At 46.5% G+C, this 24,690-nt stretch overlaps 1 protein-coding gene across 2 annotated transcripts in view; it reads right to left on the bottom strand.

Annotated features, from left to right (window-relative positions):
* The window catches only part of CEP350 (centrosomal protein 350), a 1,459,870-nt gene that overhangs the window by 289,711 nt on the left and 1,145,469 nt on the right, over positions 1 to 24,690 (bottom strand). For both annotated transcript variants that reach the window (XM_086955422.1, XM_086955428.1), the window contains one exon: positions 18,628 to 18,827. In XM_086955422.1, the coding sequence (XP_086811548.1) occupies positions 18,628 to 18,827 (200 nt within the window). The remainder of the gene's footprint in view (positions 1 to 18,627; positions 18,828 to 24,690) is intronic.

Below are 24,690 nucleotides of genomic sequence, written 5' to 3'. Positions count from 1 at the left end.
ACAGTCTATGCAATAGTCTATATCTTTAAGCACGGTACTCCATGGGGGTTGGCGAACTTGATGAAGAGCTGTTTTATCTTATTGACAGACTTTGTTCTGCCAATGTAAAACATAAGCCTGCTTAACATCTAATGTGTGCAGTGCTGTTTTGGCTACTGATGCTGGTGGTTGAAGAAATGTGGTAATTCAATAGTTAGGTTAATATGGAAAGGGGGATCTGCCTTGGGAGGGAAACAGATTAGCTCATAGAATGACTCTACCACTGTGAACTTGATTGAAAGATTTCTCCATGGCCAGAGCCTGCAGTTCGCTGACACACCTAAATGATCAACAGAGACCACCTGAAACAAATAAACAATACATATTCCGATGTTGTTGGAATACACTCAGTGTGTTAAAATACCCCTCACACACCAAAAGGGCCCTTGGTGTCATGCTTCATCATCGGGGTCTTCCCGCCCCCGCTGCGGGACGGGGCAGTGCTGCGACAAGCGGCTACGCCGGAGCACCTTTTAATTGTGAGTACTATGTGAGTGATGATGGAGTGAGTGTCAGTGAGGTCAGGAGTGATAGACAGTGAAATTAAAAGATACCTGGCTCCTACCAACATTAGATCTTCCTATTGACATATCGCTTGTAACCACTGCCTGACCAGTCACTGATTTTAAGGTTGCTTCTTTGTGCATGCAGTACTATGGCTATGTATAAGGACATCAGTTACATTGCTATTTTTACAAGTAATGGGCAAGTTGGCTGAAAAAAAAAGCAGCAACATTTAAAATGCCATCACCCTCTCTCGGTTTGGGTAAACGTTTCATGTGATTAGGTTGAACGTTGTTCCCAGGGAGATGGGACTTTTTGGTGTTCACTGTGAAGCCTAAACTGTGGAGTAGCGACACTGCAGTCTGAGTGTGTTCTAGGCATTGCAGTTGGCTGCCTTGCTTGATCAGCCAATCATTCCTGATAAGGAAACACATGAACACACTGCACTGCACTACAACCACTGCTAGCACTTAGTGCACCTTGAATTGATAAGTGTTGGCTACTTACTCCAAACCTTAGGCAGCAGGTATGCACTGGATGAATGGAGATGAGAGTAGGTGCCTTCCTGGTTGAGGCTTGTCATGTGGTGAGGGATGACATCCTAAAGACTTGTCATTCTGAAGTGTTATGACAGGAAGTAGTGGTTGAGAAGCACAATGTCGGGGAGAGGGCACAGGGTCCTATTCTTTTGGGGGATTAAGAAATACAGCAAGTACATTCCAGTCCTCATTGTTGTGGAGGTATGGATTGTGATGCAATTCTTGGTAAAGGAAGAATCCACTTCCTCCCTGAGCAGCTGGTGCTGGTCTAGGCTAGGTAACACATTATCTGGTAGAGACAGTCTGGTCGCAGATCCCTTAACTCTTCAATTCTCTCCAGGCGCCATACCGGATCCAGATATTTTTCAACAGCAGTACATCTGCGCATCAGTAGGCGGTGTCACGCGACTCTTTCCCGACGTTGACCATGCCATTGACATCACCAGAATCTATATAAAATGCCCGATTACGAACTGACAACAGTTTGGAAGAAGATCTGTCCTTCAGGACACACGCCAGGAAGACAGCGGGGATTTGTTTTGGCCTGCTGCGGTCAGCTCGCAAGGTGTTACCGTTGCTCCCTGATTCATCTAGGAAACTTCTGATCCGTGGTCTTGTTTTGTCTAGACTCGATTATGGGAACGCGTTGTTCCTTGGAGCCCCGGAGTCGACTTTTAAGACCCTCCAACAGGTTCAGAATGCAGCCGCTAGACTGCTGATGATGGTCCCTAGGACACAATCAGCTGCTCCGGCCCTGAAAACTCTTCACTGGCTCCCTGTTAAGGAGCGGGTGAAATTCAAATCCTTAAGCACTGCACACAAAATCCTGCATGGGAGGGGCCCCTCCATTTTGACTAATATGGCACGTCCATATAAGTCCACACGGGCTCTTCGCTCTGACCAAAAACACCTGCTTCAGTCAGCCAGAGTTAAAAGAGCTCGTTCGGGTGGTCGGCGTTTCTCGGTGCAAGTGGCGGCACTGTGGAACTCCCTGCCCCTTAAGATACGCTCAGAGCCTAAAATCCTGCACTTTAGGAAACTCCTCAAGACCCATCTGTTTCCGGTGTAGTGGCTGAGTTTGAGTCTTTTTCCTTCGCTGTGTCCAGCGCCGGGATGCCCCTGGGTAACTGAGCGCGTTATAAATTTCACAATAATAATAATAATAATTCTTCTGTGACCTGATTTCGCACCAACACGCTGAGCCACAATAGAAACTGGCTGTGGTAACAACGTGCCAAAAAAGGGTTAAAACATTTTGGTTAGTAATAGTTACAAAGTCTTAATGAAAGACATGGTAATACCCAGACAAAGGCCTTGCTTGGAAAGGAAACCCAGAACCTAAAGCAAACAGAATGAGGACAGTAACCACTGGTGAAAGAAACCAGGGTTCTTGAAGTTGTGTAACCGTATTACTATAGACCGTTCGCAGAGTGGAGAAGATGGACGGGTGTTAAGGAATCTGCGGCTAGAGTATGTCCCTACCAGATAATGCATTACCGAAGGTAAGTAACTTGCTCATCTGATAGAGACATCTAACCGGAGATTTCTTTCATTTTTAATAAAATGCTATAGCTATACCCCACCCGGAGGAGGGTCTGTAAACTGATCCTACCAAAAGTTGTCAAAGAGAACTAGCCGGTCTAAATTAAAATGGAAGCTGGACTTGTGTAAGAAGTTACATAAGAAGAAACAATATCTCCCCATAACTACTTTGGCAAGAACCACGAAAAGCCTTGGATGTAATGGAAAAAACGTGATTATGGCAATGACACAACATTGTGTCAGAGGGCCATGGAGAAAGTTATAATAAACATTCTAGAATTCCAAATGTGGTGATGTAGGAAGCTGGCTCTGTATATGATATTGCCACTAGGTGGTAATACCGTGCACAGAGTCTAGGGGTTCCCCAAAAGTGTACAGGGCTCAATGTAATACCCAAAGTACTCGATTAGTGGTAGTGTGGGCAAGCAGCCATAGGCCTAACACAGAGGAGTGCAAGATATTTGTTGCACAACAATGATCAATAATGGACACACGACTCAAGAAGGAGACCCAGACCAATTTTAGAAAGAACTACTTTGTATTTTATTTTAAGACCAAGGTCTTTGTAATAAGGTAAGTACGTTTTTAATTAAACATACTTTTCAGTTTGAAAAATCAATACTTAAAAACGTTTTAACACAGTCCAATGTTATCCTATGGGAAAAACAATATTGTGGTTAAAGAGTTACGTGCTGCACTTACAATCCCAGGCTTCGGAGACAAAAGTCAGCAAGGGCCAGGGGTCAGGTGAGTACCAGAACATCAGTACGAGCAGCACAAGGCTGCCAGGTGCAGAGGTCAAAATCGGAGTTCAGCCCAATGCTTTCCAACGGAGACAGGCGTGCCACACTGCTTGTAGGCGCCAAGTTTTGGCGGTTAGGTTAAGCAAAGTTAGGGCTACAAAGCAGCATCTGGCATACACCACCAGCGACACAGGGGCAGCCGGGTGCAGGGTGCAATTTCGACATCAGGCTCTCAATGCTTTTCAATGGGGATTCTTCTTATGACAAAGGTTGTAGGCATGCCACCAGCGGTTACAAGAGAAAGACCAACGACAGCAGAGGTAAGTTGGGATGTAGGGGGTCATAGGGGCACCATTGGTTCAGCTCACCAAGGTCCAGGGGCTTTGAGTGCAGGGGTGCCTTTTGATGTCGGAATCGTCTTACTAGAGCTGGTCGCGGTCAGTGGGAGCCTATGGATTCCCATTGTAGGCACCAATGTGGAGATCAGGACGAGGTCAGCCAATGCTGGACCGCTGGGGAGTCTTCACTGCACAGGTGAGCCACTCAGATTCGAATCATGGACGTTGGGTGCAGAGTAGGAAGGAGACGCGGATCCGCCTGGATCCGGGGTCCTTGCAGTGTGTTTCTTCAGGACAGGTCTGCTGTCCACGGGATATTGGAGTCTTTTTCAAATAGAGCAATCCTCCTAGGGGTTTCAGAGGTCGCTGGCTGCTAGACAGGTCGCAGGTTCGCAGAAGCTGGAGACAGGCCAGTGCGCTGGGGCCAAGGCAGGTGTTGCTTTCAATCTTCTCTGAAGGGTCGCCTTCTTTCACTTAGTTCGTTGCAGATCTAGTTTCTAGATCTGGGGAGCCACCTAAACACTAAATTTAGGAGGTGTTTTAGTGGAGTAGAAGGTATGGCCAATGGGCACCTTACCAGGGATGACTACTCCCTCTAATATGCCATCCTCAGGTGGAGAGGAGGCACATACCTAGCTCTTATTGGAGGGGTCTCCCCATCTTCAAGATGGTGGGGACCGAAAGTCATGCTTCACCTCGTCTCTTCTACCTTAGGGGTGGGGTTGGCAGAGGTGGGGTTGGCAGAGGTGAATTTTCCCAGCTAGTTTTCCAGCTCAAAGGTGGGATTTAAACCATAGTCTCCATCTGCTGCTAGCAGCTGAGGCTGGGGGTCGCATTAGAAAGGCAGCAGGCCTTTAAAGCTCCCCTCTTCGAACCGCGGTCCATCCTGGGGAGGAGGCATAACACCTCTGCACAGGATGTGCATTGTTTCTGGTCCCAGAGAGCAGGGGCTCTCTACCAAGGGGTCCGGAAACATTTCTGGTGGTTGCTTGCTTCCTACAGCTGGTTACAGACCACACTAGGGTTGGCACATTTTCAGTGGGCATCTCTGAATTGCCCTCTGAGTACATGGCACAGTAAATACCACACTGGCATCAGTGTGGATTTATTGAAAGGAGTAGTACGTTATCAAACACTCCTGTGTTCAGTGAAGCCAACATGGTGCTGTGGAACTCTAGTTGTTGAGTTTCCATCCCATGTACTCTCAATGGCTTCACTGACACTTACAATATTAGGAAATGGACCTCAATATTATGGGGGCATATTTTCTCATGAAGATATGCCCTCAACATGTGGTATAGTGCACCCTGCCTTAGGACTGTGAGGCCTTCTAGAGGAGTGATGTACCTATGCCTTCAGGCAGTGCTAGTTGGCATGGCACCAGGGCCGGACTGGCCGTTGCGGGCACCGGGCAATTCCCCGGTGCGCCGCAAGCGTGGGGACCGGTTTTGGGCCCCTGAGGGCCGTTTTTGTTACAGGGCCGTTTTCGCAGCATAGCTGCAAAATCGGCCCTGTAACAAAATCGGTCGAAAACCGGCCCGCAAAGAGCTCGGTCGCACCCCCAACCTCCACCCTGGGGGGCCGACCGAGCACTTTGCCAGGGCCGGGGTTCCTTCTCAGTCCGGCCCTGCATGTCACCCAGGCAGGGTGCCATGTCGACTTTGTCGTTTGCTCCCTCACAGGGGCATGCAAGCAACAAGGGCAGTGGCATGGACCCAGTAAGAGGGTTCCAGGAGACACTTCAGCTCCCAGGCCCTTGGTACTCAGAGTATCATTTACTAGGGATTTACAAAGGGCAAAAGGGCCAATTAGGGATTTGTTTTTAGGGAAGGCACACTGGCACAGGGGATCTGGTTGGCAGGGACTCAGTGCACTACATTTGGAACCACATCAAAAGCAGGCAAAAAGTGTGTGTTAACCATGCAAAAGAGGCACTTTCTCACAGATGACATATTGACAGCTGGAACCTTGAATCCTAGCAGAAAAAGCAAATGTCACTAAGCTATATCCCTTTTTGTAAGCAGAATCGTGTTCAAGGGAAACCTATTCTGAGAAAACAGAGAAAGGAGATCCAGAACACATCCACACAGAAGCATGGATTAATGTATGCACCAGAAATTCGGGAATACCGTTCAGGAACAAGGACTGAGTAAGTAACACTGGTTCCAGAAAAAAAAACACTCAAAGGTAGAGTGAAGACCACTAAGTGTGGACTCCAAAAAAAAGAAAATTTAGAGCAAGTGCATACACAATGCCAAATGAAGGTAGCACTGCCTCAAAAGCGAGAGAGCGTGCATTTACACAAGATAAACTCAAACTCGCTCTCAAATTGAAATTGTATACAAGATTGACAATCATAAACGTGTCAAAAAAGATACAAAGACACAAATAAAAATGTACATATGTATATAGCACTTTTATATCGATAAATGTATATACCTACAGTCATGTATTGTAAACATCTCAATTACAGACCAAAGTCCCCACCATGCTGATGTCCAAAGAGAACAAGTAGCATGGAACTGAATACTCCGGAGCAGAGTTCCAAAATAATTGGTAAAGAGAAAGAGAGAAAACATCCCTTAACAAAAAAAATGGATGGTAAGCATTAAAAACAATGCCAATCAACCAACTGTGAGCTATTATTGAGGCTGGAAAGACTATAATCTTGAAGAAACTCACAAAGAAAAAGAAAGCATGAAAATAGGGCTATCACTTGGCCTAAAAAGGACAATTGAAGGAAAATTCAATATTGGAAATCTCAGAAAAAGATATCCATTCGGTCTACATAACAACAAGACAAGTCAGACATAGCATAAGCTGACTGAGGATTAGAGGAAAAAACTAAATATTTAATGAATGGAAATGCCAGAGACTGAACCTGGCAGTCACATGCAAAACATGCACTCCACCTAGCTACCTCCCCTACTCGACTGCAATAAGTGGTCAGTATCCCCACAGGAACAAAAACCAAACAACAAAAAGACAACCTACAGATAAAATACAAGCTGAACAAGAGATAAATTGGCTAATTAGGGGAGAAAATGTCACATAGAAGTAGAAAACCTCTAAAACAGAGCAAGTAGAAGGGTATTATTTCGACAGTCCTTAGTATATCCTGGTATACAGGTAAAAAGCGCATCTTCCATAAAGAAGTGCAAACCATAATAGATTGGGGTACATAGTTGTAGAATTAGGCCCTAAAGGTGGAATATCAAACACCATAAGGAGCACGATAAAAGCGATTTGCATGGAAATTCACATATGAAATAGCAAATTCAAAAGAACATCCAAGTCCAAGATGGATGACAACGTTGCAAAAACTAGTAGTAATAAACAAAGAAGTCACCCAAAATGGATGAAACCATTATGTGACATAAGAAACTATCAAAAAATAACGTAGTAACACCTAGGCCACGTGTACGCACAACTTCAACAAAAAGAGGAGTACACGTATGGAGATTCTTTGGTTGCATAGAGAGTCCTCTTGCTAAATAAATGCAGGATACAACTAACAAAGAAAACCCTTGCAGAACTATTAGCGAGGCCACTGCATAGACTGGAAAGAAGAGACATGGTCTCTCTTGATTCAAAGGGGAATCCAACACTCAAAGGCAATGAAAGATGCCCAAAAGAAATCCCCTGAGTTGTTAAGTTGCGGGAAGCCCAAATCTGCAGAACACCGGCATTTATTTCAAACAAACTGGCAGCATTCCTTTCCCGACGCGTTTCGGCTGTCCCATGTAGCCTTTTTCACAGGTGAGTCATATCTAAAAGCACTTGGTTGGAAAGTCTTAAATCCATATTGACACATGACCTTGCATGCTGATATGCAAACGCATGCAACTCCCACAATGCACTTGTATAGCAATAAGTTAGTCCAAGCTGCAAAGGTCGTATAAATGATGATTATAGCGTTTTAAAACACTCGCAGTCTCTGTATAAAACGTATATATATCCATTCCCTAGGGGTCATAAGAAGTTTAGGAGCCGGTACATAGGTATTCTCTCTTTCCATATGAAAAAAATCTCTTGAACATGGAGCTCATCCTCAGAGAACAATAACGTACACAATAGGCACTAAACCCCAGTAGGGTTCACAAAAGAAACAACCTGTCTTTGACAGTGTTAAACAATAATACCTGTAGAAAACAGGAACATAACACTTGGGTGTGCCACTAAGTGAACAACAGTAAAGACACTATCAAGAATGTATCATAGTATGTAAGAAATCAAAGACCAACTTCCCCCATACCACCTAGTAATGGGGAGAGAAAAAGCTAGACAGAAATAAAGACAGAACTAAGGCTCCGCACCACCTCTGCTGTTGCGAAACCGCTGCAGAGGTGAATCAACCTGCGCCCCAAACAGATAAGTACCACCAAAGGGCATGCCAAACAGCACGGCAACAGAGCACTACAGAGGAGGCTATAGCCCCAGCGATTGAATCAGTGGTATCCATACCGCTAAGTATAAGAAGTTTGTCCACCTGCTGCCCATCACGTATCAAGGGAGCAAGAGCGGCACAACTTTTCTCCGGAATAGATGGTAATATAGATGCCAATGAATTCCACAAAGCACAGCTGAAACGAGCGTGTACACAAGAAGTATTGGTTGAAACTCAAAGCCAAATTGGTGGAGGCAAAAACGTGCCTACCACAAGTATCGAGTCGTTTAGCCTTCCTATCTGGAGGGATAGGCGGAGAGAACCAATGTTTTGTGCAGCCAAAGAAGTCTGAACCACAAAGCTTTGAAGAGTAGGAGAGGCCGGGTTATCAAAGACCAGACGATGTCTATGAGAAATGAATGGAACGCTCAATACGAGGGCCCATATTGGGTTTGGCCAAGGCCTCTAACAAAATGTCAGATAAAGCTTCGCCATAAGGAAGCACTGGCTCTTCTTCGGACTGACTGTGGTGTAAAATGTCCAGCAAAGGGTCACTGGACACAGCAACAGATGGAAGTGGCATGTTTAAAACCTCAGCAAATGCTTAAACATGTCAGCAAACGAGAAGTTTAAATCTAAAGCTAATCCAGGAAGAGATAGAAGGATCGAGGCTGGAGTGATGGTGGGAAGGTCTGCTGATATTTGCAATTACCACGATCACTTGGTTTGATGCTAGCATGGCTGCTTTCACCAAAATTGTCACAGAATCTCCATTTATTTTGTGAGAAATCTTGATAAGTGTCCCTGCTTTGTGCCTGTCATTGCTATCAAACTTGCATGTAGTTAGCACCATATGTCAGGGCACCCAATGTTACTTACCCAGTAAGCATCTGTTTTTGGCATGTAGTGCTGTAAATTCACATGCTTTGCATACTCCTGCCATCTAGTGTTGGGTTTAGATGTTTGCAAGTTGTTTTTCTTCGAAGAAGTCTTTCCTAGTCACGAGGTAAGGCGACTCCTCCTTTCGGTGATAGTGCGCATGGTCAGACTCCATTGTTAGATTGGTTTCCCGCAAGAGGGTGAGAATGGAGTAAGTGTAGTATAAAGATGTCCGTGCGTATAAGCGTATAATGAAGAACTGCAACAACTACAGGTGCATGTGAATCTACAGCTCTACATGTCAGGAACAGATTCTTACTTGGTAAGTAACATTATCCGTTTGAGGAATGTGTGCTGTGGATACACATGCTTTGCATAGACTACAAAGCAGTATACTCCCAAAGTGGTGGCTAACCTGTAGATGTTGCAGTTGTCGGAAACAGTGTTTTAAGTAATGCTTGGCTTACATTAGCTTGTTGACGTGCTAACACATCCACACAATAGTGTTTAGTAAATGTGTGTGATGTAGACGATGTAGCTGCTTCACATATGTCAGCTAAAGGAATGCTACCTAAAAAGGCCACAGAAGTCTCTATTTTGCGAGAGGAATGTGCTCGAAGGGATATGGTTAAAGTTCTTTTGGCTTTAGCATAGCATGTTTGAATGCATTTAACAATCCATCTGGCAATACCAGATTTAGATATAGGATTGCCCCTGTGATGGAGCAAATGCAACAGTTGTTTTGCGAAAGTCTTTTGTCCTATCTATATAGTACAGTAAAGCTCTTTTAACGTCAAGCGTGTGAAGATGCGTTCTGCCACAGAATCAGGTTGAGGAAAGAAAACTGTTAACAACCGATTGATTTATATGAAAAGCAGAAACTACTTTGGAAAGGAATTTAGGGTTGGTGCGGAGAACTATCCGATCTTTGTGCAGCTGTGTGAGGAGGACGACCTCGGAGCGGACCGGAAGTGGGAGAAGGCTGTGCCGATTCAACCCATACCGGAAGTAGCAGCAGTCAAGCTGTGGCTCGAGCGAGTGGGTTAGAGACACTGACAGAAACGGCAGATCGCACAAAAGACGCAGAGGTGGAGGAGACCGGGCGCGATGTCGGAGGACAGAGAGCAGTGAACGTGGAGGACAGCAGCGGAGTGAAGGAAAATGAGAACAGAGCGGAGGAAAGCGAGAGGGAAGAGAAGCAGACAAGATGGAGCCAGGAGAGTGTATTCTTTACTGTGACAAAAGCCGGTGGGCCGAAGGGAGGAGAAGACGCCCCCGGTCCCGACGCTACGGTCCTGGAAACGGGACGTGGCCTAAGGCGAGTACCCCTCGGGGGATCGTTCTGGTGGGGGTGGTGGAGAGGTGTGGGGAGGGAGGGCACTTGAGTGGTGGTGATTCAGGTTGTAAGGACCTTCACGGCCCCTCCTACACGTAGATACAGGTGACGGTAGCACAATAAAAATCCTAACCCACAAGCACAGTTACTGACCCCGACCTGTTCTTTTTGTTTCCTTTCCTCCCTTCCCCGCCCGTCACGTGTGTCCAAGCAAGACAGAGAGAACCCCGGAGGACCCCAGCCTATCCTGTCCCGGAGCCAAGAAACCAGAAGAGAGACTGTCTCCCATTCTTGTGCAACCATCCTACCAGTAATCCGAGATTACCTCACCTACTTTGATCTTAGAGAAAAAGAAAAGAAGTCACGTACTCCCTAATATCGTGTCTTGTGGTCCATCACACCCCGGTGGCACTAAGTCTCCCCTACAAGCTGAAAGGTAGGTTATGCTAAAGTTAATGCCTGTAGCTCACCAACTCTCCTCAGTGGTGGGATAACAATGAGGAAAGCAACTTTTCATGAGAGGAACCGTAAAGGGCACTTGTGCAATGGTTCAAAAGGTGGACCCATGAGCCTTGTAAGAACAATGTTGAGATTCCACACTGGGGCATAGGAAGCCTTGGTGGTATTACTCTTTTTAAGTCTTCCATGAAGGCCTTGATTATGGGAACTCTGAATAGTGACAGCTGTTGCCCATTTTGTAAGTACACAGCTACTGCTGCAAGGTGCAAACAAATAGACATATAAGCCAGTCCTGTTCACTGTAACTGTAACAAGCAAAAAATAATGTTTTGAATAGAAGCATCTAAAGGATTAATTGTGTTGTTATTGCAATATACAACAAATCTTTTCCATTTGTCTGCATAGCAAGCTCTGGTGGTAGGCCTTCTTACATCTTGTGGAATATTCATACAGTCTGGTGGTAAACTTAAATAATCAAACTCTATGACTTCAGAAGCCAGCTCGCTAAATTCAGTTTTTGGGGATTTGGATGTCCGACTTCTCCATGGTTCTGTGTGAGGAGACTAGAGGTAAGGTGCAGGTTTTTGATGTGGAACTAGTGACGAATCCAACGGGGTGGTGTTCCATGGTTGATGCACCCATGTGGTAGCGACTAGAATTAGGATGTTTGCCTGAGTTTCCGAAACACCCATGGACTGAGCGGGAGTGGCGTAAAAGTGTAGGCAGATATCCCTGACCAGTTCATACATAGGGCATTGTCCTTTGAGAGCAGGTGTGGGAACCTGGAGCCAAATTTTGGAAATTTTGCGTTTTCGGTTGTGGTGAATAAGTCTATTTGTGGAACCCCCCATTGTTGAAAGTTCGGAAGGGGAACTTGGGGGTGAAGTTCCCACTCATGAATTTGCTGCGCACTTCTGCTGAGGAAATCAGCAATTTGATTGTTTACTCCTGGGAGATGTTCTGCCAGAAGATAAATCTTGTGATGGATCGTCCAATTCCAAATGGCTTGAGCGAGTGTTGACAGTGAATGTCTCCCCCCCCCCCCCCCCCCCGGACACCCCCTCCCTGTTTCTGCACATAATACATTGCTGTCATGTTGTCCGTTCGGACTAGTAGAGTTGTGGCTATGAGGGGAGTTTGAAAAGCTGTTAACCTTGTACTGGTTGCACCAGAGGCCTTGTATTGTTTAATCTTTGAGATGAGCCCCGAACCTGTTAGAGAGGTGTCTGCTGTGAGCAGGATCTGTGTAACAAGGTCGATGACAAACTAGCCTGCTGATACGTTTTGTGGGTTCCAACACTGATAAGAGCGATGGGTACGGCCGTCTACCAACATTTGATCGGTCAATAGGCCCTGTAATTGATTCCACTGACGTGCTAAGCACTCTTGTAGGGGGCGCATGTGAAGCCTTGCATGGGGTACAATTGGTAAGGTTTGTTTGGTTTGAAACATGTAGGATCTTAGTTTGAATATTGTGTATTCAGGCTACATTGGAAGAGGCTAGAGCTTTGACTGTGTCTAGACTGGCTCCTAGATAAGACTGCATCTGGGACGGATGCAGGTGAGATTTTTGTGCATTGATGGTGAAGTCCAGTTGATGAAGTAGATTTATTGTGATGTGTGTGTGCTGAAGACAGTTCTGGTGAGTGCTGGCTTTGATAAGCCAGTCGTCTAGATAGGGGAAGACATTAATCTGCTGTCTTCCGAGATGAGCAGCGACTACTGCCAAGCATTTGGTAAAAACTCTGGGCGCTGTAGTCATTCCAAAGGGAAGCACCTTGAACTGGTAATGCTTGCCTGCTATCACAAATCTGAGGTATTTGCGAAGAGCCAGATGAATTGGAACATGAAAATATGCATCTTTTAAATCTAGAGTAGACATAAAATCTGACCTTTGTAAAAGTGGGAGTACCCGTTGAAGCGTCACGATGTTAAAGCACAAGTTACTACTTGTGTAACGATATATCTGTAAGAGACATTAGTTAGTGATAGATTCCTTACCTTAGAATATCCCCAGGCGTCACACTGGATCCGGAAACTTTTGCGTAGCAGTACCCTTGCACGTCGTGGGCGCCGTGATGACGTCGTCGGAGTACTTAGACGCCGCCTCCGCGTGCTGACGTCAGTTCTTAGTCACAGCTTTTCCGCGCCAGAAGCGCAGAGCCATGACAAAAAACCAACCCTGGTGCCAAGAAACTAGGACCCTGAAAGGGGATGACCTTAACCCTAGATATCGGTTCGCAGAACGGGGAGGATGGGTGGGTCGGTAAGGGATCTATCACTAACTAATGTCTCTTACAGATATATCGTTACACAAGTAGTAACTTGTGCATCTGAAAGAGACACGTTAGTGATAGATTCCTTACCTTAGAATAGATACCCCAGCAATACCATCCCCGTGGCGGTGGGTCTGCGAACCAATATTCACACCAGAAATTCCTGGAGGACGGAACGGCCAAAGTAGCCGTCCCTCCGGACTTGACTGTCCAGGCAATAGTGTCTTGCAAACGTGTGCAGCGAGGCCCACGTAGCTGCCTGACAAATGTCCTGCAAGGGCACACCTCGGCCCAAGGCAGTAGTAGTGGCCGTGGCTCGAGTGGAATGAGCCCTGAGCCCAGCAGGGGGTTCCTTCTTAGCCAAGGAGTAACACGCCTGGATGCACAAGATAATCCACCGGGAGATGGTCCGCTTGTGCACCGCTTTCCCTTTCTTAGAGCCCGCGTACCCAACAAAGAGTTGATCATCCACCCGGAACTGCTGTGTGCGGTTCAGATAAAATGAGAGCGCACGTTTTGGGACCAGACGGTGGAGCCTCTCCTCCTCTCTCTCGAGGGGTGCGGAGGCGGAAAGAAGGTGGGCAACGTGATGGATTGCCCAATGTGGAAGGCCGTGACTACCTTGGGAAGGAAGGAGGGCCTTGTCCGCAATACAACCTTGTCCGGATGGACTGAAAGGAAAGGAGGCTTACAAGACAGAGCCTGGAGCTCACTCACTCTCCTGGCAGAGGTGATGGCTACCAGAAAGGCAGTCTTCAGAGAAAGAAGGCAAAGAGGACAGTTGTGAAGTGGCTCAAAGGGAGCGCACATCAGAAACGTTAGAACCAAGTTCAAGTCCCACTGAGGCATCACGAAGGGAACAGGAGGGAAGGTATGAGTGATGCCCTTCAGGAATCGATTAACGATAGGGGACTTGAACAAAGAAGGTTGGTCAGGCAGCCTCAGAAAGGCTGAAAGAGCTGAAAGATAGCCCTTGATAGTGCCCAGAGCAGAGCCCTGCTGGGCAAGAGAGAGAAGAAAGAGGAGAACCTCCGAGAGAGGGGCATTGAGGGGATCCACAGCCTTTGCTGTGCACCATGCCACAAATCTGTTCTACCTGCAGGCGTATACCGACTTTGTGGAGGGACGCCTGGCTGCCAGAATGATGTTGCAAACTTCAGGAGGCAAGTCAAATGGCCTCAACTGTCGCCGCTCAATCTCCAAGCATGGAGGTGGGGACTGGACAGGTTCGGGTGGAGGACCGTCCCCTGCTGCTGCGACAGAAGGTCCTCCTGAAGAGGCAGACGAACCGGGGGATCGACTGACATACTGAGTAGCTCGGGATACCAGTACCTTCGTGCCCAGTCCGGAACCACAAGGATGACTTATGCCCGGTCGCGCTTGATCTTCTTCAGCACTCTGGGCAGAAGTGGTATAGGCGGAAAGGCGTACAACAGATCGCAGCTCCACTCGCGACGAAAAGCGTTGCCGAGCGAGTGCCGCCTTGGAAATTCCAACGCGCAGAACTGAGGACATTGCGCGTTCTCTTCGGTGGCGAACAGATCTAACCAAGGCTCTCCCCATCGCAGAAAGAGGCCTTGCGCCACGTCCGAGTTCAGACGCCATTCGTAATCCATCGAGCACCGACGGCTGAGTTCGTCCACCCTGGCGTTCAGAGAACCTGCTAGGTGTTGAACCACCAGAGTCACGCCCTGATGTTCCAGCCATTGCCAGAGGCGCAGAGCCTCCTGGCAAAGGGTCCACGACCCCACTCCGCCCTGTTTGTTGCAGTACCATACGGCGGTGGTGTTGTCTGTGAACACTTGCACTGCACTCCCTCGGACAGACGGGAGGAATGCCTTCAGTGCCAGACGAATCGCCCGCAGCTCCAACAGATTGATATGGAGCCGGGACTCCGCTGGAGACCAGAGTCCTCTGATCTCCGCCTCTCCCAAGTGGCCTCCCCAGCCCTGGAGGGACGCGTCCGTCACAACTACGTGCTCCGGTTGGGGAAGGGAGAGGGATCTGCTGTTGACCCAATCGCGGTCCGTGAGCCACCACTGCAGCTGTCTCGCAGTGCCCTCCGAGATCAGGACATGGTCGGACAGGTTGCCCCGGTGCTGGGCCCACTGAAACTTCAGGTCCCACTGCAGAGCCCGCATCCGCCACCGTGCGTGATGCACCAGAAGGATGCAGGAGGCCATCAGCCACAGAAGCCGCAGCGTCAACCTGACCGAAACTCGGGATAACGGGCCGAAGATCGGATCAGAGCCTGTATATCCCGAACCCGCTGTTCGGGCGGGTAAACCCGAAACTGCGCCGAGTCGAGAACCGCTCCCATGAAAAGGAGCTTCTGAGAGGGGCACAGGTGTGACTTCGGCACATTGATGGAAAATCCCAGCTGGTGCAGGAGATCCGCCGTAGTCTGGAGGTGGCTGACGACTGTCTGGGGCGAGCCCGCCTTCAACAACCAGTTGTCTAGGTAGGGGAAGACTGAGACCCCTAACCTGCGCAGATGAGCTGCGACCACCGCCATCACCTTCGTGAACACCCGTGGGGCGCTGGTAAGGCCGAAGGGGAGCACAGTAAACTGAAAGTGCTCGAGGTCTACCGTGAACCGCAGGTAACGCCGGTGGGCCGGCAGGACGGGGATGTGGAAATGCGCGTCCTGCAAGTCCAACGCTACCATCCAGTCTCCCGGGTCTAGGGCAGTCAAGACCTGAGCCAGTGTCAGCATTTTGAACTTCTCCTTCCGGAGGAAGCCGTTGACGTTCCTCAGATCCAAGATAGGGCGCAGGCCCCCTTTGCCCTTCTTGGGTACCAGGAAGTAGTGGGAGTAGCAACCACGTGGTGTGGTGTTGATGAGGGCTGCCAAGGCCTTGGGCCTTGAGCTCCCCGTCGCAGCCGTGAGGACTAATCTCCTCACTGAGGTCCTTAAGCCGCAGTCATGCTCCATGGAGCCTCTGCTGCGGTTTAATGAGGCCTTGACGGACGGTAAGGAATCTATCACTAACGTGTCTCTTTCAGATGTGCTCTGACCATATATAACGGTTTAACTCTCAGAGATCCAAAACAGTTCTTAGGGAACAGTCCTTTTTGGAGATAAGAAAATACAGAGAGTAAACCTCTGAGCCCTGGTACTGTATTGGAACCAGCTCTATTGCTCTTTTTAGTAAGAGGGACTGGACCTCTTGTTCTAGAAAGTGTATGTGTGCTGGAGACAACTTGTGAGATCGAGGTGCAATGTTTGGGGGATTGCTAATAAGCTCCGGGCAATAAGCATGTTGGATAATTCCAAGCACTCATTTGTCTGTTGTTATAGACTGCCAAATGGGGAGAAAATGCCTGGGGCGGCTCTAGGCTCATGGCGGCCCTGGGCAGGAAGAGTAGGTAGGGGGCCCCGGAAGAGGGGGTCCGGGCGGAGCGCGGAGGCCAGTGAAGAGGGGGGGTCAGGGTGTTTGGAAGTGGAACAGAGCCGGAGGCTGCCAAATCCCTGCCAGGGGTCACCACGCAAATATGTATCCATCCTCAGTGGATTATTATAATAAGGATATATATTGGAGTGGTGGCCCCTGGGGTTTGGTGGCCCTGTGCAGGTGCACATGCCTAAGGCCGCCCCTGAAACTGCTGAAGTCTTCCCCCGACAGGTGTGGTGTAATCAGGGGAAGCGTGTGCAAGACAGTTTTTTGGGGGAAGAGGAGTTACATGGGTGTGTTGCCCTTACAAAACCTTTAAAGTTTTTGCCTCTATATCCTCCCCGGAGAGGACTGGTTGTTACCTTTATAAGTTGATGTATTTTGATCTGAGGATGGGATTTTGGACCCTCCTCTCTAAAAGGGTAACAAAAGGAGCCTCTGTTGGACGGAGACCGGAGCGCTCCCATAGATTTGGCTACCTCAGTGTCCTTTTTCATTTTCTCTAACACTTGATCTACATGAGGACCAAACAGGTGTTCCTTATCAAAGGGTGTGTTAAAGATTGACTGCTGGACCTCAGGTTTATATCCTGAAATTCTTATCCAAGCGTGTCTTCTGAGCAGGATGCTCGGTACCGAGCCAGAAGGCTTGACGGCTGTTTTGGAGCCGGGCCTGGAGGCGGGGCATCGGAAACATCATCTCAGTGCCGACCTAGGCCAGGAGGCAGAGTTGGTGCCAAAGCCTTGTTTTTTGTTGGAGTTTGTGGGGGCAATGGGTCTTCGGTACGCATGTCACCTTGTCCCTGCGGCAGTTTTTCGGCTTCGAGGTCTATTTCAAGCACTGAGTCTGAGTCTTGCTCTGAGAAGGCTTCCTCTTCCTTTGACGCTGATGCCTCAATGTCTTCTTGGCCGGAATCTTCACCAAAGATATCTGGTGTGTCTTCGATGCTTTGGTGCTGCATCTCTCTTCGTCGAGCCCGATGATCGCGAAGAGTCTTCTTTTATCGAACAATATGCAAGCGTCGCAGGTTTGTTCTTTGTGCTAGGGAGACAAGCACAAGTTGCACACAATGTGAGTTGGTGCGTGGATACTTCACGCGACATCGAGGACAGAATTTAAACGGAGTCTGATCCATTGAAGGAGAGCTGACTTCGAGCGGTTAGGCCTCGATGGCCGTACACAAAGCTTTCCGATCGAAAATCGATTCTGATGTCAAAACTGTAAGTGGAGAAGTGAGAAACGCGTACGGAAACAATACTGTATAGAGGATTGCTCGTCAAGGGGAACCTGAACAATGGTTTCAAACCAGAATAAAGCAATACACATCTGAACCTGATTGCGGAAAAAAACTATCTAACAATGGAGTAGATGACCATGCGCACTATCACCGAAAGGAGGAGTTACCTTATCTCGTGACTAGGAAACACTTCTTCGAAGAAAAACAACTTCCAAACATCCGGACACAACACTAAATGGCAGGAGTATGCAAAGCCTATTTATCTACAGCACACATGCCTCGAATAGATAGTTTTGGCAAGTCCTGTAAACTACTTGCTCCACCTTTTGTGAACTCATTGTGGCCATAATATGTGTACTGTCATAGGGTGGTCATAATATGTACCCTGTCAAAGAGCAAAGTAGGAAAGTGTAAGAATCAGCATACCACTTCTTGGTGCAGAAGGAACATTTTCTAACAATGGACCAAAGACTGTCATAATGGAGAGCGAGGAGGCCTTCCACTAGATATTTCTAGAGCTGGAATTGAGTTAGATTTTAACAGCCTCATGAAAATAAAGATCTCAGTTCATTTTTTAAAGGTAAACGTCACTTGACTGAGGAAATCTTATCCTCCAACTAGGCGTGTGCCCTACATTCTACCAAAACATTAAATATAATCCTCAGAGGGCACTACTACAAGACAAACTGTACATGCTATCCAATCCCAGCATTGGAGGTTGTGAGAACCACTGATAATCTGCTCCAATGCCTTCTCTGTACTGGAGTCTACGGTTCACGTGAGATAGTATACTTTCCAAGATTCCCTTCACTCTAGTTAAGCAAATCACCTAGGTTGGAGGCTCCACATTGCACTAGATGTTGGACTCTATAGGGATACATATTTCCTCAGCGTTACATGCACAAACACTTGGAAAAATGGGGACAATGCTAATACCAATTATAAAAACTCACCTTTGCCTTCGGTCCTTGGCTCCTCTGGCTCCTTCCAAGACATGTTTGGCTTGAGACGCTCGCGGTCCCATCCTACAAGGGCTTGCTTCTCTATGCGTCTGATTTCAGCCTCTTCTGCATCAAGGCGGCGTTTCCACTGTAGCAGCTCCTCAGCATGCTGTCGTCTCTGCATCAGCTTCTGCTCACGTTTAGTCAGAAATCTGAGATGACAGGAGCAATTTTTAATCACTCACAGAACTCATGGCTCCCAATCCAAATTATCAGAAACCACGGTCTATTCAGAAGAGCTAAAATGACAGCCAAGCAGCAGAAAACTAAGTCAAGGTGACATACTATTTACTCACTGAATAGCTCTATCAGAGGTATGGCTCACTCTCAACACTGTTTCCAATGAAGACATTCCAAAACTCTCAGAATAAATCATACCTATTCCAACCTGATACCAAACAGGCACTGCACTACTGAAAAGTCTAATAGCATCAAATAAATATATGAGATAAATAATTATTCACCTAATAAGTAACTTAAAATCAACACAAAGCATTACTCAGCCATATGATAATAAAGTTAGATACAACAGGTACTGCATTATTGCATCACCAATACTAACATGATTCCATTGGAAATAGCAGAATTTAGAAACATAGCCAATTGTTGCAGAGACAAGCATAACATGTAGATCACAGAGTTGAACAAAGCTTACAATTTGAATGTAACCAGGTTTTTAGTGCTGGAGTCTCCTACAGGAATCATTGTCACAGAGAGTTTGTCCAGCTTATTTAAAAGGAGGATACACAGAACAGAACTCTCAACTAGAAATATAGTGTTCTGCTAACTTTAGCAAGGTGGTTAACATATGGTTTCAAGAATGAAACACTGCAAGACCAACAGAACATTTCTCCCTTTCAATGTCACTGAGACGAGTAACACTGAGTTTGGTGACACAATCTATTAATTAAGCACCAGATGATTACTTTTGAGATTTGCACAATGTAAAGGGTCAGTATTATGACGAGTGCAATACAAGCAACACAAAAACACAAATATTCAATGCCAAGCCAGCAATTCAGAAACTGTGTTGCTCCACAACTCAAACCCAACTGGAGACTCCACTGCACTACCTAACATTGCATACAAAAATTCCTTTGTTACCGATCCATAACCAAATTTCCATGTAGGACTGCTACTTCAGCATCTCAAGCTATTGTAGTTGTGACCATTTTCCACCAATCCTCTCCATCACAGTCCGAGCCATGCTCAACCTGTTCCATGGATTTTAAGTTTCTTGATAAATGGCAGCCACATTTAGAGACTCTAATAAAATAAACAGCTCGGCATTAATGGTTTTCTTGACAGTTTTTGCTTTGCCCCTCTCAGTCACATGGCAAACTGAAATCATACTAGCTAAACTATTTATATTTCTTGCGAAATACACCAACGTCTTAATGTGAGGCAGCAGGTTAACTGGGTTTAGCATTAAGATAGTGGGTCATGCTTCCAGAATCTTGCCATGCATATTAAGTGGCTGGAAAGCATTCCTGTACAACCATATTTCAGAACTTTTCAAAATCCGAAAAATGTCTGAAGTTGAGCATTCTAAAATACAGATTCTCTGAGTAAGAATCCAAAGCTGGTGAGAATCTTTGGAACTGAGGCTAGTCTTGTCTAGTTTGTACAGATTAAGAGGCTTGTGGATAGGTGTAAGAATAGTGCTTAAAAAAGTAACAATTCCTAGGCAACTTAACACCTGTCGTAAATCAGGTCTTGCACATACAGAATGATAGACAGGGACTCAGTGTACCACAAAGGACAGTTAAGAACACTTCATTTTATTCATACATATATTTAGTATTAAAACAAACATCACAACATCAGGTACATGACAAAAAAACAATCTGACCATACATTTAATGTTCTTTCATTACACAAAAGTACAAAAAAGACACACATATAAACATCATATGATAAGATACTACAAGGGTCACTAAATCTAAGTAGATGAAGGTCATGTACCTGATGTCGTGATGTTTGTCTTAATACTAAATATATGTATGAATAAAATGAAGTGTTCTTAACTGTCCTTTGTGGTACACTGAGTCCCTGTCTATCATTCTGTATGTGCAAGACCTGATTTACGACAGGTGTTAAGCTGCCTAGGAATTGTTACTATTTTAAGCATTGTTTCCCCGTCCTAGGAACGTCTAGCAGATTCAGGGGGTCCTTTTTGATATAGGTGTGACAATAGTGCCATGCTAATAGATTTATATGATCAGCTAGAATATTAGTATTTTCAGCGATTGGATCTTGAACGGAAATTACTGACAGCTAGCAACCATGGGAGCTGCTGTAAGTTCCGCTGAGGCAGCTAGATTAGTTTCCCAGCTACAGCATTCTGCTGTATCAGCTGGGCCCCTCCAACAGGCAGTTAGATAGGCAGGAGCCCTTAAGAATAGCGGATGCTGACCACAGCGCGGGATGTACCCAGACTTGTGCCCATCCTCACCCAGAAAGGGCTGGGCCATCACCTCGGCCTTTTTCTTGAAATTTGCTCCTCTGCCTCGGTGAATACCCCTATCCATTTGTTATTTTGGATCCAACAAGTAGAGCCCAGTATACGGAAATGTATAGGGGGCCTCAAGCTAATCTGCCCCCCCCCCCCCCCCCCCAAAAAAGCTACCTCGATTGATATGATCCTGCAAAGGGCTACTGGGGCCATTGCCACTGAGATCAAACTGACTGAGAGGAGACATTCATTGGAAGGCCGGAACATGTACAGAATTCCGTTCCTATACTCCAAACTTTATCTATGGATGTTGGCGAAGATCCATCTTTAGTCCAGCTAGATGCTGACCGTAATCTGTCGGATAAGGCCTTAGTGTCTGTTTCCGTAGCGGGTCAATCCTGTGAGTCTTCTCAAGGAATAACAATAAGTAGAGAAAAAATCAAAGCGGTCTGTCAGAAAAATAGGTCACCACACGTGGGTGCCCTACTGTGCCTTTGCCCTCTCCAACTGGGTGCACTAACAGACTTACTAATAACGTGGGGGTAAGCATGGGCGGAAAATCCGTTTCGCTCGCGGATTTTGCGGATTTTCGGTAAATTCGCAATCCGCGAGATTCGCGAATCTCCCGCAAAATCCGCAAATCCGCGAGCAGCGGATTTTGCTCGCACTGTTCGCGTGAGTTCGCGGCTTCCCAGTACAACTTCGCGCCCCGCGAATAAGTGCAAAATTGCAGAAATACGATCTTAGCAAAACTGAAACTACTTACCAGGTTCAAAAGTTCAGGCTCATCATTAGTAGCCATTTCCTGTAGTGCTTCCTGAGGGGCCCCTCCAGAGTTCAGTTGCCAGGTGCAACTATTATGTGACCCTGCTCTGAACCTCAGAATAGTTACACATATGCCACAAAGGTCCTGAATTACAGCTAAGGGAGACAAGCAGGAGCCAGGCTGGAAGTTCAAATCCATTAATCAGCCCCTAATTCATTATTGTCAGTTGGGGCAGGGCAGGTGTTTTAACTAATTTTGCAACAATGAAAGCACTTAGCAAGTGCGAAAGATCACTAATCAGGAAGCACTAAGGAAGCAGGTGCCAGCTAAAAAAATATTCTGTGACACATTAATCAGCCCCAAATTAATTCAGGTCACTTGAGGCAGGGAAGGTGTGCTTGCGTTGCCACAATAATGTACACTGACTGGACAACCAGAGGGTGCTGTGATGAAACAGAGGGTGGCATGGGTGGGCCAGAGGGTGGCATGAGTAGTCAGAGAGTGGCAGTGGTGACAGAGAGTGGCAGTGATGAAGAAGAGTGTCCCAAACAGGCTGGACACGTAGAAACAACAAGTTCGCGAAACTTGCGACCCGACAGGTAAGTTCGCAATTTGCGAAAGTGTACAAAACCCTCGCGAACTGGCAGAAACCCGCGCAAACACAAAAAAAAAAATCCGCAAATTCGCGGATTTTGCGGATTGCGAGTTCGCAAATCCGCAAAATTCGCGAACGCGAGATTCGCAAAATTCGCCCATGCTTACGTGGGGGTAGCGGACACATTAAAACCAAGTTGGATGGATACCTTTGTGGAAGCACTAACAAATGAATTTACAACACAAACTTTCCACTATTTTAGCGAGGCTAACTAAGTTTGAATCATATATCAATACAGCCCTATAACTGCCAACTTCAGGAGCAGCCCCAAGCAAGAACCGAACCTGTCCACAAAGAATTAAATTCGAACCGAAACTCAGGCATGTTAAAAGCTGCAAGTCAGACTGCCCCATGGATATGTAATAGTGACATGGCCAGGTCCAGAGGACTTGCTGTGGAAAAGGTTGCAGGACTGGGGTGTGGTAGCGGACAAGGTGTCCATGATGCTTGGGGATCCCTTGCTGGGAATGACGGGGCAGCCTCCCCCCCTCCAAGGAACAAGGAATCTTCTCGTAATTAGTCTGCCCCCAGAGGCCTGTCCTTATGTGGCTGTGTTGACTAGAGTTCCAGGGCTAAGTGATGGCCAGACTGAGACATATTCTGAACTGGGCAATAGGTGCTTAAATTGGCTGGGAAATAATAAGAACTTTCCAATATCTATGGCCAATAACATTCTATTTACACGCTTAGTGAGGTGGATTGGGAGGCGATTGTGCAATCAATCATTTTAGAGAGCCTGCAGTAGTTCACAAATTGTTATTTGATGTTGGATCTCACCAAGTGAGGTGTTCTGAGGTGATACACCTCTCATTGGGGTATTTTTTTTATAAATCTCTTGCAAGTTTTGTCCTGGGAACCCATCTATCCTTGATACATAATTATTTGTACCCCAGGCCACCTTGTATTGAACAGCCCTAGATGGAGCGTCTGTTTAATGTGCCGGTGCTTAATACGTTTGGGCCCCTGGACCTTGTAGAGTGACATAACGATTTGAATAATCTTTTACACTAGTAGGCCCACAGATGGATATAGTAGGAAGGACAGGCGCAAGAGGGCTCCTGAATATTCAGATGTTTTACTTGCCCAGAATGCAAGTCCAAAGCATTATGATCATGATGGTAATTTAGTAGCTGGCTCTATGGAGCCCCCATTGTGTGGTGTACTTATTGATCAGCAGGTTTCCTACTTCTGTGAATAAATGCAAGGGTAGGAGACTACTGCCGCAATTAAGATGGCACATTTTCTTCCTTGTGATACTTACAGAATTCTCCATTTGGATGATTTTACTACAGTAGCTACTGGACTAGATATAGCAAGTGAGGATCGTATGGAGCCATCCACCACAACTGAATCAATAAGGGTTATCTGACTCCGGGACTCAGTTTACACTGAGGGTGATGTCTTGAAACATTACAGGCTCAGGTAACAAGATTGATAATTAAGATTGGTGTACGTATATAAACCTTTGATATCTGTCATTTTCAAGAAACCTGGCTCGGTTTTAAAGTGAATCCTGGCGGTTTTGCCTCTTTCAGTGCCGAGATGCTGTCTAACTGTAGCAGTAGACCTTCCGGGGGATTGATGGCCAAGGTAGGGACTCATGTGGGCTTTACTGTGGTGGGGTGAGATGAAATATCGGATGATATTCTGCGTGTAACCATTACATTTCCAACGGGACATTCAGTTAGGATTTATAATATATACTCAAGACCCTGAGCCAATAGACCTCAATCCCCAACAGTTGGTCTCCTAGCTTCCCATATGTCCGGACTCTAGGTGAGCACCATGAAAATGGTGGGGGGAGATTTTAATGGTCAGTTTGAACCCTTTGATTCTACATTTTACGTCCCAATGTTGGAAGAGGGCAGAATTTGGTTTATCCCTAATCTTACTTTCTGCCCTATTAACAAGTATTATCTTTGGCTAGTCAATTAAATGCCTTACCATTCAATCATAGTATACGTGTGTGTAACGGGAGGACCAAGTCAGACTGAGGTGAGAAGCATACATTTAATAGTCCACATATCACAAGCTTAATTAAATATATTTTAGTGGATTTTAGACAATGACTGTGAGAAGTTGGCCTGATATGCAGTGCTCACTATTCTAGTGATCACTATGTATCAGTCCAAACGACCC

This window comes from Lissotriton vulgaris, chromosome 1_1 (assembly GCF_964263255.1).
Source record: "Lissotriton vulgaris chromosome 1_1, aLisVul1.2, whole genome shotgun sequence".
NCBI lineage: Eukaryota > Metazoa > Chordata > Amphibia > Caudata > Salamandridae > Lissotriton > Lissotriton vulgaris.
This window is presented reverse-complemented; position numbering and strand designations above follow the sequence as displayed.